The sequence below is a fragment of the Vespa mandarinia genome, chromosome 7 (genome assembly GCF_050613455.1).
Source record: "Vespa mandarinia isolate Hongniang chromosome 7, ASM5061345v1, whole genome shotgun sequence".
Taxonomy (NCBI): Eukaryota; Metazoa; Arthropoda; class Insecta; order Hymenoptera; family Vespidae; genus Vespa; species Vespa mandarinia.
In genome coordinates this window covers 9,134,232-9,151,892 of record NC_140816.1, presented here as the reverse complement: position 1 = coordinate 9,151,892, position 17,661 = coordinate 9,134,232, and the positions used below count along the sequence as shown (strand labels likewise).

General features: G+C 43.1%; 2 protein-coding genes across 12 annotated transcripts in view; one reads left to right on the top strand and one right to left on the bottom strand.

The window, feature by feature from the left end:
* Timp (Tissue inhibitor of metalloproteases) overlaps positions 1-16,548 on the bottom strand; it is a 48,421-nt gene extending 31,873 nt beyond the window's left edge. The window contains exon 1 of the mRNA XM_085658366.1: positions 16,397-16,548. Within this exon, the coding sequence (XP_085514492.1) occupies positions 16,397-16,444 (48 nt within the window). The 5' untranslated portion in view covers positions 16,445-16,548. The remainder of the gene's footprint in view (positions 1-16,396) is intronic.
* On the top strand, positions 347-16,299 carry LOC118443462 (uncharacterized). 11 transcript variants are annotated; one of them, XM_085658362.1, is made up of 12 exons: positions 347-1,462; positions 1,503-1,722; positions 2,468-2,632; positions 7,375-7,502; positions 7,637-7,762; positions 7,992-8,346; positions 8,443-8,614; positions 8,707-8,806; positions 8,988-9,162; positions 9,333-9,476; positions 9,800-10,027; positions 10,403-16,299. In XM_085658362.1, exons 1-12 carry the CDS (start codon positions 1,085-1,087, stop codon positions 15,460-15,462), a joined length of 7,251 nt encoding a protein of 2,416 aa, XP_085514488.1. In that variant the 5' UTR covers positions 347-1,084; the 3' UTR covers positions 15,463-16,299. The 11 variants fall into 11 exon arrangements, with proteins under 11 accessions (XP_085514488.1, XP_085514481.1, XP_035726380.2 ...); XM_035870487.2 differs by having other exon boundaries at positions 348-1,462; positions 1,530-1,722; positions 9,800-10,060; positions 10,373-16,298; XM_035870486.2 differs by having other exon boundaries at positions 348-1,462; positions 1,530-1,722; positions 8,988-9,177; positions 9,800-10,060; positions 10,373-16,298.
* Positions 16,549-17,661: the final 1,113 nt, after the last annotated feature.

Sequence of the window (17,661 nt, the reverse complement as noted above, 5' to 3'; positions counted from 1 at the left end):
AAGTTTTTCGTCGAGAACCGAAAAGCGAATTAATACGATCTTCTATAATATTGTACGAGTATAGATACGTACTCGTAAAAATAATAGGACCTTTTCCGTTTCTTTGACTTTTTTGTCTACGACGAAATGAAGAAATAAAAAACAAATTGGACAAATTCTCAAACAAATTTTCGTGAGCGAAGAGAAAAATTCGAGAAGAAAAATAATTTTACTCGAGCATTACTGCAGCGCAAACAAAAAAAAGAGGTATAATTTTTTTTCTCTTCCGAGGGATCAAGAAGCGAACGGATGATAAATATAAGCGCAACGCGTCTGTTTAATTTATTCATTTCCACGTCCACGACCACTCAGCGATACGACAGTTAGAAATGTAGGTGTGCGCGGTTAATGAAGCGATTATCATCGTCGACGTTTCCAGTTGTGGTCTGGCTACCAGAAGGGTATTACCGGTTTCTGATAACGTCTAGAACGCTGTCCAGAACGAAATGCAGGAACTAGGCACGTTGTAGAAAGTGTTTTAGTAACGAAGACCAAGTGTGTTCGAGCGTTATAATGCAACATTATTTTTTCATCCTATCGACATATCTAAGAAAAAGCTTGATCGGCCGTCTACGTAAGAGGAGTGTGCGGGCAAACGATAAGTACTACTACCCGTTAGATAAATTTAATTGCAACGGCATTGCCTTTGGCCCTGACGAGATCATTCTCGCATCGTTATCACGGCGTATCGTCGTTTGTTTCTTCCACGACTTCGCAGCGACAGTCTATTTTTCCCTATTCAAACCGCTTGTCGAAGGAAGAATCTGTTAGAACGACGTGTCAAGATTTCTGCCACGCTTGTCGACTTACAATTAGACGTATCTTTAATTACGTCGCGTAAAACTGAAATCTATCTTTCTATCGTGCGTACGAGTGCACGACACAGTGAACAGGGGACACGTTAAGGGCCGTTCTCACGTTCGTTCTATGCGTTTAATCAAATACATCGATTCCACCGACGTATCTATCTTTCTATAATATAATTTAACTGAATTGAAAAGCTAATTATAATTTTTAATGCGAAGAGGAGAACCGATCGTTCGACATGAATTGCAAAGTGATACCGCTGAAGAATCATTCCGAGATAAGTTATCGCGTGAAATGCGTCGCTGTGGAAAACGAAAGAGTTTTTGGCGACGTCTTTGTCACTCATCGAACGAGAAATATCGATTACTCACCGATCGGTTATCCCTTCTCTTCGATCCGCAAAACGAAAAAACGTAATTTGATCGAGCAAAGGTTCGAAGGTCCGGACTTTATGGAATTGAATAAAAAATTACCGATTAGAAGAGCCAGCGAGAGCGTTACGCCGGCGATTAAAAGACAGATACGAAGGAGCAAGTCTATAGAAGGTGTTCCGAGTAATCGACGATTCGAAATGATCGTCGACGTTAAAAACGACAACTTGCGGAGGAGTCCAAAGGTATCCGTTGAATATCACACGTTTCTGCGATAAATCCAAGGACTTGTCTTATCCTATGTTATTGCAGAAGTATCCAGCACCACTGGCGATACGAGATAACAAGGAGGAAGTACGGGTTTGTTCGCTCGTGGATCAGCTATTACTGGACATTTATGGTTTCCCGTCCGGTAGTCGTTCCGAGAGCGATTCCACAGCTTCTTCGTCCTTGAGACAACATCCGCAGCACCAATATTTACAAAAGGCTCGTCTCCTATTGAAAAGTAAGACTATTCAATGTGGAAGCGCACACAAACGATATTGATCCTTGGAGGGAGGAAAGCTATGATAAATGTCTTTTCATTCGTAGAGAACGTAGACGTCATTGTTCGAAATGCTTTTTTTTCTCCCAGACGTCGTTTAGAGAGACGAGAGAGAGAAAGAGAGAAATAACTCGGGGACATAGTTCAAAGAAAGTTTAGCTTTCGTTTGAAAATTTGCAAGACTTTCTTATTCTCAGGGAAGGCGGGGCGCGGGGAGGGGAGCTAAGCAAGAAGAAAAAGGCTTCGAATTTGCGATAAATTCACGAGAGAGAGAGAGAGAGAGAGAGAGAGAGAGAGAGAGAGAGAGAAATCAAAGACACCCTGAAATTAGTAAAGCCTCTTCAGGGTTCGGGAAGCTGACGAGACAAGAGGCTGTAGAAGCCAGACAGACGAGCGACCTCGTTGACTTCGAGACAAGAACGTTCCTCGACTTTAAGTGCCGTCCTGTTTTTTTTTCCTTTTTTGTTTTTTTACCGTACACTCGTTTTCTTTTTTTTTTTTTTTTTTTTTTTTTTTTTTTTTTTTTTTATCTATACAAGCATTTCATCTACCTTGTTAAATTTAGCTGTGCGAGGAAATAAAATCATAAAACATCAATGACGGTAAAAAATCAAGTTTAAAAAACTATTTCTACGATGACGTTTATGTTCCACCTGGAACAAATACTTTTCTATTCGAGACGAAAGTTAAATGACATTGTTTTCAGGCAAGACCGAGTTGCATGTATTGATAAAGATCTTGTACGATCATATTAATCACACCGGTGGATTGCTCGTTCGTCAACTGCGAAGAAAGGATTATCTAACTGCTAAACGTGACAAACAGTGCGACATCATCACCGCTAATTTGCAAGCGCATAGCGCGAAAAGAAGTAAGTAAAGGCTCGATTGTGATTTACTTTCTCCATATTGCGCACTACTACTCGCAGCCCTCTTCTCTCGTTTATTGCCTCGCTCGATAATACAAATTATATTGTACGATCGATAAGTTTAGTTTACTCGAGAACGAAATTACTCGTTGATCGGTTAACCGTCAAACTATTATTTGTTTTGTTAATGTAACATAGAAAACGATTAACGTACTGCCTTTTAGCGAAACAACGTTACGAGCGTAATAACGTTGCTACGATCAACTATGGACGGCGCATAATATAATTAATCTGCCTGTATAAAATGATACTGTTAAAAAGATTTTCTCAATTTTCCTGATGTAAAATCTTGGTGTTTGGATAACGTTAGACAGGATTTATTGGAACTTGAAGATATTATTTATATTTGAATTTGAGGCTGGAAAGCGTAGGACTTTACGACGTTTGAAATGAATCTCGCGTAATTTGAAAGTCAAAGTTCGATGGTAACGATAGGTTGGTAGTAAGGATTTTAAATGACCGCCGTTGCGCATGCACGCGCGAATAATTCTCGAGTACGGCGCTTATACGCGCTCTTTTATCATTCGATAAAGCCGAATTTTACCTGGGAATATATTTAACAATGTCGCCTAAAAGAGAACGATATCAATGGGATTTTATTGGGAAATAAAAACGTTTCGATAAAGTTTCGCACAGCGAAGAATCTTTTTGCATCTCGTGAAAGTAAATTCTCTTAAGCAAAAGTAGAAAAATTATTGAAATACCTACATACGAAGTCTCGTAGCGGTGGATTAATAGTATTAAGTTAAAATAAGTTATTTGTTTTTAAAGAGTATAGTAAATATAAATTCGCTCAGCATATGTACTATACATATAAAATGAACGGAGTGCATTGACGCCTACGCTCGTACGATCCGCTCCGGGTTCTTATTTACCTTCGAGAAGTACCGCGCTCCGTGGCCGCTATGATTTTCTTTTTATTAGAACAAATTTGTGTTGTAATCCATACGATTGAAAATCCATACGATTGAAAATTCAAAGACGAAATAATAATAACGAGTTCGTCGGTGAGACAATGAAGACTTGAACTCGCTTTCGTGCACGACGACGATGCGGTGATCAATAATTAGACTTTGCCGCTTCTACGTCGTTAAACACGCATGCTCGGCGTATACTGCGCACGACCATAGTTCTTACGCGGTGTGCCGCCACCTAAAGTCGGTTTTAACGACGTTTCCTGTATCTACGAGAATTGCGAAATCCCCGACGATGTTTCTCCGGGAGGCTACGAACTAGCGAGACCTCGAATTTGACGCAGAAATTGGAACGAACGAATAGCAATTAAATTACTTGCGAAATTAATTTCGTCGTTCGACCCTAAGCCGCGTAAGACTCTAATCTCCCTATCGTTACAAAGAAAACAAAGAAATAAATAAAGAAAGAGAAGAAAAGCGTTCTCCTTGGAACGTACTGGTACTTATAACTAGGAGACTAGGAGTGACCCATAAAAGGAAACCAACCGATCGATAAGTTCGTCGATCCATGATGCGAGATAAGATCTTGCGCGAGGATTAAAATTATCCGTGGCCTTGTAAAAGAGAAATAAGAATCGATAATAAGATCTCTACGATATATTTCCCTTAAAATGGAATAGAAAGATGAAACGAGTATCGAAACGAGTCGCAAAATAAATCAAAGAAAGTTCAAATTCCAGAGACTCTATTTCTCTCCCTGACGCATTTGTCTCGATGGCAACGGCATTTTTCGATGGAATCATCTCGGTGAGAAGGACGCATGCGCGGCAAACGAGAGTAACGAAACGAGAGGATTGAAACGACGTCAAAGACGTGCATTAGGGTTCCAGTCTAGGATTCGAGCCTAGCCGATATGTCGAGCTCCTACGAAGTAGCCAGCGGAGCCTATCGCAGCGGAGCTCTTACCGTGAAGGAACTAGCTCGACGACTATAGACACAGATTTTACATCGGGAACGTGAACCTGCCTATCGCCGCCACCGTCGGCGTCGTAACCATCGACGGTGCTGCGCGCGCGCGCCCACACAGCACCACGACGGCTTCCACCTTTAGTCGTTCAGCTGACTCCAGTCGTATACGACTGTCGTTTATCGCGTCTTTTTTATCTCCCTTCCCCTCGCAAATTTGCGATTTGTTTCGAAGGATCCTTATCGTAAAGTAAAATTCAAACACATAGAATCGTTATCGTGCGATACATTGACATATTTTAATTTCTACTTTTTCGTTGAACTTTTTCTTGTGTGAGAAGGAAGACGTCCAGAGATGAGCCAAAAGCTAAAGCTTCGCGTTCGGACTCTGATTCGACGTTAACCGGAACAGAATGACGTTGGACGTTTTCTACGTCGACTACGACATTTGACAAAGTGCTCAATCCCTTTTTTCTTCGCCAAAGAGAGACAGACAGACAGACGGAGAGAGGGAGAGAGAGAGAGAGAGAGAGAGAGAGAGAGAGGGAGGGAGGGAGGAAGAGTGGAGGAGAGAGAGAAGGGGAAGGATGGTAGGATGATCAAAGTTGATAATCGTCGAGAGAAAACGTGCCTCAATATTTCTTTGCAGCCTTCTCGTGAGCGTGCTCGCCGAATGAAAAAAGAACAAACTCGGGGTTCGTTGTCGCATCGATTCTTTCGAGAAACCTTCTCACCGACACACCGTTCTCTTTATCTTTCCTAAAAGTAAACATTTTTTGTCGTGTATAACGCGTTTTGTTAGTCTTCGATATCGGGCACTCTCCGTACGTCAGTGCACATTTCCAGTGCGATGGAACTCGTTCGACGGGATTATACATGAGATACGGTAGAGTTTCATTTTCTCCTGGTCGAAATTAGGTCAGTCCCTAGACGTATCGACAACGCAACGATTGTCCTTTTCTTCTCGTCGCGAACGGAATAAGTGTTTTTGGTGAAAAATTATACAGCTCGATCTCGTTCGCATCGAGGCTTACTCGTAAAGTCGTTAATTAATTCGTTTCAAGATGATATTTATGTACTTGCTCGAAACGTTTATGTTTTTTCCCAACGACAGTTTGGACGAGAACACGTTGACTATTAATAAACGATGATCCTATCGAAAAGAATCAAGGATGCCTATGATTTATGTTCTTGTCGTAAAACACGGCAGTGCAATGATATTAGAATGATCTCCATCTATACACGCACATATGTATACATGTAGATGACATAGTTTCTAACAGGTGGTGCGGTCGCGCGTATATAAGCTTCAAGGAAATGTTGTCTAGCGCGAATGTATAAATTCACGCGGACGTTTCCCTTTTCTTTTTTCTTTCTTTCTCCAACTTCTTTCTATCTTTCTCTTTGTTCTTTCTTCCTCTAGATTCGTCCAACCTAATGCGGCTATCTTTTGTTCTCCTCTAAAGCCGGTGCCTAGCCGGTGTAACTTTTCATGCCAATAATAAAAAGCCACGTGCTGCCGTTGGTCTTTCGCGGCGGAGCAAATGTTACGTAAGACGACTCGGCGGCGGTATCGTGGAAAATGCGAAAAATGACAAAGTTCCTTTCTACGGACGCGAACGTGGCATCCGAATAATCGAGATGACAAAATTAGGCGAACTAATCGTACCTATTTCTTTTTTATCGCAGTCCCATCGACCTATATGTCTATGTGTGAACTTTTCAGAGGCTTAACGAAAGCGGAACTCCTATGGGAAAAGTTTCGAAAAGCGCTAGCGATGATTCCAAGGCGATGAATCGAAGGACGAGATATCATGAGACACGAAAACGGTTGAAGGGCGGCGCGTGCACGCGATATAATAAGAGGCAGGGCAGATGAAAAGATGAGAAAATGAAGAAGAAAGAGAGGCGTTTCTAATTGGAGAATGAGCGGTTTTTTCAACTCACTCAAAAACCTCGCGTCGGCAGCCGCGTACGCAGGAAGCTCTGCTTCGAGATATCAAGAGCTGGAAGGTGAAATAATATTCTACGAGTTATCGTTCGTTCGTTCGTTCGTTCGTTCGTTCGTTCGTTCGTTCGTTTGTTCGTTCGTTCGTTCGTTCGTTCGTTCGTTTTTTCTTTTGTTCCTTCTTCCTCCCGTTTTCTCTCTCCGCGACAATTAGCCGATAATATTCCCGGAGAGAACGAATTTCTACGAGAAGCCTTTTTCAATTAAAAAAAGAAATGAAGAAAGTAAAAAGTTGTAAATGAAAAGTTGATCGCGAATAAAACATTCCCGAACGAGTTGAAAATGCCCGTTGGTGATTTTCAACCACGGCCTTATCTTGTGCCGCGTGGAAAAAGATAATGTCTTATCTGCGCTAATTTGCCTATACGCACGATTATACACCCGTGCTTGCCCGTTGTAATACGTTCGCGTTGACTTCGTCACGCCGTTAAATAATGTCGTCTAATGTCGAAAACGTTTCTTCCGTATTTCTGGGGCAACGTCTTCGTCCCAACCATTTATCAATGATAATCATCGTAAAAGTAATTAAAGCGCGTATCAATCGGCGCGTGACTCGCCAAAAAGTCAAAGTACCCGGCTAGTTAGTAGGATGTTATTTCTTAGATTCGCAACGCGAATACCTTCGCGTGAACTTTGACTTTCTCGATAAATGGGGATGACGTGGCCACGTGTCCACGGACGTACGTGCGTATGGGGAAAAAGGGAAGGAGAAGAGAAAAAGAAAAACAGAAAGCGAGGGAAGAGGGAAGATCCCTCTCTTCGTCACCCTATCCGTATTCGCATTATTTCGATTTCAGTCGAAGATACGAAGATGAGATTTAGCTTGACTCCTCAGCCAGGGGAAAGTGGATTTCAACAATGGCTGGACGCGATGAAGATGGTAGCGCGTTTGCCAGGAGGCATACCAGCGGAATTTCGAAAAAGAGTAAGCACGATAGGGATGCTTAATATCTGTCATTTCGAGTCTTCCTAAATTCCGAAAACCCTTTGAGAAATTGTCAATTTTGATAAGAAAGAAATAAGAAAAGTAACAAAGAGTTCACGGCGAATCTTTAACAGCTTTGGCTGACACTGGCGGAACGTCATCTGGATCAACGGGGTGTAGATTGGAAGCAGGCTGAAAAGGTTTGCTTCAACGAGTGGAGTAATCCCGACGACGAGGAGCTCGGTATACAAATCGTTAAGGTAAGACAACTGATAAAGAAGCTAATTATTATCGTTTTCTCTAACCCAACCGGTTCTTATCTCCTTTATATTTGTTTTTTTTTTTTTTTTTTCTTTGTTATCTTACATTACGTTACCGAACGAGAAGCAAACGGATGCATTTTTGTTTTTTTCTCGGCGGCCATTAGTAAACGATAAGCGCAGAGGTTGCGTAGAAGATGATCGGGGAATACTGATTACCTCTTTTCAGGATCTTCACAGAACGGGCTGCAGTTTGTTTTGCGGAGCAGCTGGACGTGACAATCAAGCCGTGCTACGTCGAGTATTGCTTGGCTTTGCGCGATGGAACAAGTCGGTCGGTTATTGTCAAGGATTGAACGTATTGGCGGCTCTTGTATTACAAGTGATGGATCGCGCTGAATCATCGGCCGTGAAAGTGATGATTTATCTAATAGAGGGTGTCCTACCGGAAGGTTACTTTGCCGACAATCTTCGCGGGTTATCCGTCGACATGGCCGTTTTTCGTGATCTTCTTCGTTCGAGAATGCCGAAATTATCCAAGCACCTTGAGATTTTGCAAAGCGACGCTAAGGATAAGGCTACTGGTAGCGTAAATTGGACGTTAAGGCCTGCGATCAAAATTTTCTTCGATCAAAACTTCGATCGAACCGTTTTAATTACCGGCAAACCGTTTGTTGCAGGTAGCAGCTACGAGCCACCTCTCACGAATGTCTTCACCATGCAATGGTTCCTCACGCTCTTTTGTCATTGCTTGCCGCAAGACGCGGTACTCCGCGTTTGGGATTTAATATTTCTCGAGGGTGACCAAGTGCTCCTAAGGACGGCTCTTGCCATTTGGGAGAGTCTTTCCGAGTACGTACAGTCAGTTCTATTCACGATCTCGTAGAAATTCGTTGTCCGTTCGTTAATAACGAACCTCTGTCACCTCACCGATCTTCTTTCAGCCGTATTATGACCGTTACGTCGGCGGACGAGTTTTACAGTATCATGGGCGTTCTCACGCGAGAAATGTTGGAATTTACGAATACGAATAATCTTATAAAGGTCAGTTGCGAGACGATGTCGCTCTAGCACACGGCACGCTTCGTATGCCGTATGCCCTTGAATATATGTCGATTTAATCGATCGATATTTACTTTTCTCTCTCTCTCTCTCTCTCTCTCTCTCTCTCTCTCTCTCTCCCCTTAACCTTCATACTTTACGACGTAACGATTATTTCTTGTAGAACATCGTCAGTTTGGGACCACTGCACGGCGTGACAGGACTTCGAGAAAAACATAGGTATAATATTACACCGTGGGCACGGAAATTAAGCGACGACGAGGACAGCGATACCGAGGAAGACGAAAGATTAGCCGTGGCCGCTGCTATGTTCAGTATGGCACAGCGATTGAAGAAAGGTGAACTTTTGAGTGGTAATTGAACAATTATCAATTCTGATTATACGAAATATTATTTCCTAGCGTAATCTACGGGAGATAATCCACGATCGAGATTTTATTAGAATCAAGGTAGATTATTACTTCGTCCTCGAAGGAAAATAATCTAATGTTAAAATATTCATTCGTAGAGCACATTTCCTCGACAGTGGGAGCGATACAAGCGATGGCTCCTGGCAACGATCGGGAACGTCTCGCTTTGGACATCAGTACGTTGAAACAACAGTATGCTAAGCTTCGAGAACGACAACGGCAAGCTCATATTATACTATCCGGTAATTATCAGAAGCCCCATATCCGAATAATAATTGGAACGAGCGAACGCTCGAGCCGTCTCATTGGTAAATTTCGTACCGAAATGCGAGGCGAGGCGGGCTAAACGATCGTCCTCGCGATTCTCGAGTCGAAACGAAATATTATCGAAGAGAATCGATTCGTTGATCGATCTCGTTGTTCGAAGGGCAAGAGAGCATCGAGCAAGCAAGCACACCTCGTTAAGTTAATCCCTTGCTACTCGATTATGCTTACTGCGATGTCCTAGAAGATGTCTCATAATTAGATTTTGAATATCGAAAGAGTTCTCCGTTTGATATTATAGCGGCGTGCGCGAGACAGTCGATGGTTCCACCGCCCACTTCTCAGGCCATGAATCACCTGTTAGTCGGTAAGAATGCCCTGGTCAGTGGAAAGAATCGATCACTCGGTTTGTCAGCTGCTACGACCCCTACCAAGACGAGACCGGTCGTTCTTCAAGGTCCACGGGTTACGAGTAAAAAGGAGAGACAACAGCAAGTCGTCACTTTGCATTGGAAGGACACGAAGAGGCAGCAGAAACACAAGTTTGGAGAGACAGCTGCCGGTATGGAAAAAAAAAATCACTTATCTCTATCCCGCGTCAATTTACCGCGACTTTTATTTATTACGATCGTTCTCATTCGATCTCTTCTATTCTATCGTATGAGTCGCGCGGGAATGTAGAATCCTTTCTTATCGACCGCCGTCGTCTTAGCAATTCTCGCACGGTAAAAAAGATATTTTTCTTTCGTTTTATTTTTCAACGACCTCGGAGATCGGAATACGTATATCGCGGTAAGTTACGTTTCGACAACCTTCACGAACCCTTGCCATTGGATAGTCTGCCTTATCGATCGATCTTTTTCATTCGTCGTAGAGGCTACGAAATGCAACGAGAAGTTGCCGGCCGAATCGAAGCCGAAGCCGGAGACGGTGGACGAGGTGGTAACGTCACCGAAAAGTGGGCTCAACGACAGTGACAGCGACAGCACGTCGACCGAGCTTTGCGACGAGGTCGATCGATGCAGCGACGTCGACAGCGAGGAGCTAACGTCAGCGTCTGACAATTATTACGTCATGGCGAGCGAAGAGGAGAAAAGCGGGAGGGTCGAGGATTCTTCGACCTCGGCCAATTCGCCCGTTCGTGACGCGACGGCTCCATCCCGTGACGTCGTAGCGGGAGATAGTCCCGATTTCGATGATACCTCCTCGTCGATAGCCAAAATCACCGATCAAATAAGAAGATTATCGGCCGAGGATGACAATAATACGATGGTTCCTCAAGCGCTTTTAAAGGGCGAGATCAAGAAAGAAGATGATTGCGTTAAGAGAGGAGCGTCGCTCGAGGCTTCGCTAGAAGCGATGATGATACCTTCGAAGTGTCCAAATGGAGTCGACGAGAAGAGGGAATCTTTAGGTTCCTTACTAAACGACGATCGGGATTATTTTCAATTTAATTACGGCGAATCTATAAATACTAGCTATATTCCGACGAATAAGAACGAGGAATCCGTTGGAGGGAGCGACGACGACGACGACGACGACGACGACGACGACGACGACGACGACGAAGTTGGAGGGACGACGAACTCGGTTCTCGGATCTCGAACGAAAGTTCGCGATTACGATGGCAGATACGCTGCCGATCTGTCCGACGATTTCATTTCCAAGGATATATCTTACGACAAGATGGAGGACAAGAGGGAGAAACGTTTCGAATTGACCTTGAATTCTTACAAGACCAAGGAAGGATCCTTGGACAGTTATAAAAGCATAGATTTTAAATCGTCGGATACAATTGAGACAGAAGATCTAAAGATTTCACGGGATTCTTATAGATCTATACGTAGTCCCTCGGTAGAGACGGATTTTAAAGTTTCCTTGCTTTCTTATAAATCGTTGAAATCGTCGATCGATACGAAAGATAAAGCTTTGGATACGCGCGAGTCGTTAAAATCACCAAATAGAATTGATCAACGAGCCGACGCGTCTCTTCGTTCTTACGAAACATTAAATTCACCCGAGACGAGTAAAACACGATTTGGCATATCTTTGGATTCTTATAAATCTTTAAGATCGTCGGATGCGACGAACGAGAAGCTTTACGATACAACGTCTTACGAAACTTTTAAATCGTCGAACTTGAACGAGAAACGCCTCGAAACATCTTTGGATTCCTTTAAAATAACCGTTCATAATTCGGAGACGAACGACAAAACGTTTCAAGAATCGTTAAGTATTTACAATTCTCAATTGAAATCGGCGAACGCGAAGAACGAGGAAAGTTTCGAAAGCTCCGCGAGGACTTACGCGAACGTTTTCGGCCAGATTCCCAGGAGAGATATTTCGTTGGACGTTACGTCGACGGGTTCGACGATTCCGTCTGGACAAAGTTTTTACGCGTCGAAGACTTACGTCGTCGGCCATCTTCCGATAAACTCGCCGATAAACGTGGATCAGAAAGGAAATACCACGAGCCATAGTGTTCTCCCTTATAGCACGGCCTTAATTGACGATCCCGTAACCATCGGGACGATTAGAAATTCGGATAGGCCAGGAGACGAAAAGTCTTGGTGCTTGGAAGGTAATGTGCCTTCCACAGAGACAACGAGGAAGAAGAGTCCTAGAACGCCAGATAGTTTAGAAAAGTCATTTAGCTCGGGCGAGACGATGGGTCCGGATTCTAAGGCCTCGAGTATGACCGTCAGTCCAAGGACGCCGATTAAATCGGTCTCCCGAGAATTCTCTACGGACAAGTCCGTCTGTTCCTCGATAAGCTCGGACTCGAAGACCCTCGTACTTTTGTCAACGACCGAGTCCGACCTGGTCAGAGGGAGTCCAAGATTGGAAGGGAAGAGATTGTCCTACGAAAGGTCGACGAGCCCGTCGACGCCGTTCAGCACTGACTCGCTCAAGTACAAATCAGATTCGAGCCCGAAATTAATCGTAAGCAGCTCCAGCGACTGCAGCTGCAGTCCGAGCAAAATGAAGTCTTCCGAGAGGTCCTTCAGTTCGGACCTTCGATCGCCTATAAGTGCCAATTCTATAAAATACACGTCTACGAGCTACGGGAAACGAGGTCAAGATAATATTTCGGACTCGTCCATCGATCCGAGCACGGCCGTCTCGCCGTTTTATCCGATCGCACATCCCAATCGGAAGACTCCGTCGCCTTACGGCCTTTCCAAACGTAGATCCAGCCGCGAAGGGGGGAGCGCGACCGAAGGGATCTCGCCGGAACAAAGATTCGCCGTTTCAAAGGATTCGAGCAAGTGTTCGAACGGCGCCAATGTTACCAACTCGGACTCCGGTACCTCGAGGATATTCGATAGCAAAGAGGAAAATGACATTTCGAGGAAGAATTCGTGCTTGAACGCCTTCGAACGAGATAAAAGCGATCGTAGAGTTTACGAATTCGGAGCCAGCTCGATTCTTTATAGAAACGAAAACGAGGAAGGGTCCACGGAGGATAACGGGGACGATCGCTCGTCCGAGAAAGACACGGTATCTCAGTTGCCTCGAGAACAATTGAACAAGCATTTCATGAATCTTCATTTCAGGCACAAGGACCGCTCGAAATTATTGGAAAGAAGTTCCAGCAGTCTGGATCGAAGATCCGCGGATTTGAAATCTTCAGTGTCTACGGACGAGCTCTCGGTGTCGATCGTAAAGAAAAGATCGAGTGACATATTGGAAGACATGAAGCATCTCGAGGCTAAGGCCTTCAGCGACGGACCTTCCGAGAGCATAGGCATATTCCTCGGCAAGAAGAATAGTTACATATGGGAGGATTTTAAGAATCTCGAGGCCAGACGACAGGACAATTTCAGCAATTCGGCAAGCGGCTTTTCGAGACATCGTCTCGACATTGGCGAACCGTACAACGGCCTAGACAACGCTAATAAGTCGTGCTACGTTGTGCGCCCTAAGATAAATATAGACGAGAGCATCGACAGTATCCTAAAGACGGTCTCGCGTAACAAGATTAACGGGAACGACAACGGTGGCCACGTGGATGGTCGGCACGACGAGGAGGACGAGGAGAACGACGGTAGAGAATCGAAATTGGGCGTTTGGACGAAGGTGAAGCCGAGAAAGAGGGGCGGTAACAACGGCCGGAGAAGTAGCGACAGGGCCTTGAAAATAATCCAAGAAAATTCGGCGATCCTACAAAAGATCCTGGCGTGTCAGGCGAAAAAACGTCTACCCGATCTCGAGGAAATAACGAAGGAGATTACGATCAGCCCTATAAACGAGGAAATCTCCAAGATATTCAGTCCTATATTGGAGAAAATGGGATTGAACGAGGACGAGATAAGCGAGGAATTGGCGCGAATTAATTTCAAAGATTTCGACGATATGACGGGTACGAGCATTTCCGAATTCGATGCGAAGATCAACGACGAACTATCGAAGCTTTCCTTGATAGACGAGACCGAGCGCTTGGACGATCTCGACGTTGACGAGATCGTGTCCAAGGAATATTTCGACACGCGGGAGGCCCTGATAGATCGAAAGATTAACGAGGAATTGTCGAAACTCTTGGCGAATTACGAGGAGGAACCACGACTGAGCGTGGCGACGTTGGAAAAGTGTTCATCCAGTCAGAACGTGAGCGACACCGAGGGCCTCGACTTGACCAGCATCTCGACGAACGTATTTTCCTACAAATCGTCGAATGATTCTATCGAGACGAGGAGCGAGCAAGGCTCCTCTAGCCAGGAAATTCAGTCGATTCAGCCGGAAAGATATCCTCAATACGCCGCCGGTCAGCCTTACTCGTCGTCGAGCTACGTAAGAGATTTGTCGCCTAAAAGCGACATAGACATTTACAGGGAGCTCGAAAAATTGGACAAAATATCCTCGGCACAGGTGATACCCGACACCCCGTTGGACGTTCCAACGAAAATCATGTCACCGGTTGCGGTTGCTTACGTCGCCAACGTTTCTCCTTACACCTCCGACGTAACGATACGATATTCGCCAAAAACTATGCCAACGTTCAGGGATGCTTCCCCGTTGAAGCAGGGATCCTCTTACGATTCATACAAGAGCTTCGATTTTAAAAGCAATCTATCCCCAAGGAGGATACCCAGTAATCCGTACACACCGCGTCCCTACGACAATGATTCGAATTTCGAGTACTTTGATCGCGAGCCTACCGTCTCCACGAATTCCCTCTACGCCGACGTACACCCGAAGAGTCCTATTTTAACGAAGGAATCCTTGGAATTTCGAGTGAGATACGACGACAACAACGAGTCGCCGACGGTAAATATCACTGACGTTCTATCGACCGAGCCCAAACAAATGGCTATGGAGAAAAGTGTTTTGTATTTCGGCGATCAAACTAACGACCCCAACAAGTCCATCGCCGGCAACGAATCGAGAGCCGTTCCTGCCAGTTCCTTTATCGATTATTCCAATGAAACTAGCAACGTCTTACGTCGTAGCTATGAGCCAGCATCGTCACCTATGGGAAATTATATTCGCGACAAGAATACCAATTACGACAGAGTGATATCTGGTATGGTAGAAAGCGAATCGAACGTTGGAACCTATTTGAGAGATTATCATCCTGTTCTTTCTCCAAATCGGCGATTCGATCAACCCTTCCCACCGGCCATTGACTATCTCGCTTCGAAACTATCACCCGGCATCGCCGACGAAACCAAACGACCTGTCTCTCATCCTGACTTTCCAGAGAAGATAACGACCGGCGGCCAATACACCGAGTCGCTACCTATCAGAGGCTCCAGTTGTTACAAAAAATCCTCTTTGAGTTTGGCCAATATAGGACGATCGAGCAAAAGCGGGGTTGATAGCCTGAACGTCAGCCCAAGTCCGAAGGCTCAATTCAATCCGTTCCCGGTGAAGAATACGTCGAAGAAGCCGAAAGAGTTGGCTCTTAAATTAGGTCTCTACTCGCCAAAAAATTCGCCGAGCGGACCCTCGAGAAGATCGTAGTGGATAGCATTGCTTGTCTCTCTCTCTCTCTCTCTCTCTCTCTCTCTCTCTCTCTCTCTCTCTCTCTCTCTACATTCTCCAAGAAGATATGTACGTTTTATATGTATATATATACATATAAAATATATTTTATTTTTTCTTCGATGATCCACGAAGGTTCAGTTACGACGAGAAAGCCTACATGCGATGGAAAAAGAAAAAAAACACAAAACGATTTTGCATCATTGATGTCCAAGCGCGATGTTTTATATACATCTTCGACGCATACACTTGCATAACTTTCTTTTTTAAATCGACAGGCAAGCCTAAATCTATCCTATTTCTCGTTTGTTTTTGCCTGATGATATAATTGTAAGATTGAAATATCGACTAGTATTAATTGTTAAGTTAAGCGAAGAAACAGGGAATAGCTCTACGCCAAGTTTCTCTCGCTCCAAGTTTCAAATAAATTGAATCAATTGGAATAATGAAATGTGGCGAAAAGGCCACTTGAAAGATTAGCTTCCCGTAAGTGGTACGATAACGAGCAGTTGACGTTAGATCTTGTACCTGTAATTCCAAGTTACTATCATTCGCATTACGACGTTTAGCCCGATGTTTCATTAATGAATTCGTTTCGACCTCTACCACTTGCGAATGTTTTTCAAGAGAAGGAGTTAAGAACGACAAGCGCTATGAAACACTGAAATTTTCCAATAAATGCCTTTGGCTCCCTCCAATTTTGCTGATTATGCGCATATATGTATATGTGTGTACTCATACACATATACATATACATATACGTATACATATACGTATACATATACATATACATATATATATACATATACATATACATATACATACATATGTATATATATATATATATATATATATATATATATATATTAAATTATATTATATGAAATTATATTATATATAACATTTCACGTACCGTATCGTTGAGACGTAGCAAAGATTTTAGAGAAGCACCGAGCTTCATTCCTCTTTCGCTTTCTTACACTGATACTCGTTATCACGAGCCAAGCCTGAACATTTTGTGATAAGAATCATAAGCAAGTGAAGATCTCGAGGCGATCGAGAATACCTCGCGCAGTTAGAAACAGTTTGAAGATAAGACGACGTTTCAAGAGATGACGTTTTACGATATTATTTTGCGTGCTTGATTCGTTAAATGTACAGCCGCGCAGATACAATAATTAACGTTGAACGTGAGTAAACCGCGAGCAGCATATTTACATTTGCAAAAGCTACGCGTCTCATAACCGATTAACATAATAGACAGTAGAAGGAAGATTGTACATACGTACGAAAGGATTGTGTATATTTAGACGAAGAATCACAGACACACACACAAACACAATATTAAAGCCTCCACGAAATCGTTTTATATAAAATAAAGGTAGTATTTTTAGATGTTTCTAATAAAGAGGATCTTCATATTAAAAGAATAAGAGAAAAAGATACGCAAGTTTAGCGCAGGATACACGCCTAGCTCTTTTTCCTAATACAATTTATCGACTTTATAGAAATCATTACATTACCTCCATCTTCCAGGAAGATGTTGCGATTTAATTATGCGAAAAGCCTCGATTAAATTAACGTTATCGAACATTTTTGCGATACGATACTTTTTTGTTTCTTTCTTGTTTTCTTTTTTTTCCTGTTTTTCTTTTTTTAATATGTCTCAATATTAAGTAAATTCTCATTGATCGCCGTATTAAAAGATAATTGTTCCATTCATCTGTGATAGAGAATAGAGAGATGACGTATTTACCGAACGTAGGAAATTCCGCATAAGTATCGCCGAACATGTTAATCGCTTTTTAATCGAAAGAAAAAAAAAGAAAAAAAAAAGAAGAGAGAAAACAAACGTCGTACATTATTATCTAGAATCTTTATCGCTTGAGAAAAAAGAAAAAAGAAAATAAATAAATAAAAAGAGAGAAAAAGTATCCTACAATTTTACGTCTACAACGCGGAACAATATTTTCTTTCGAATTCTTTACACCTTTCTTTTATACTTTTGCACGAATTTTTCGAAAGCGATTTTTCTACCAATCTCGAAATCTCGATTATGTTATTTACAATATAATCCTTGAAAAAGAGCGACGCCATAAAGAAAGCACAATGTTTCGAATGAACGATCGTAAGGAAACGGGGCGACTATTAGGAAATGCTTTAAAGTTCGAACGGGAA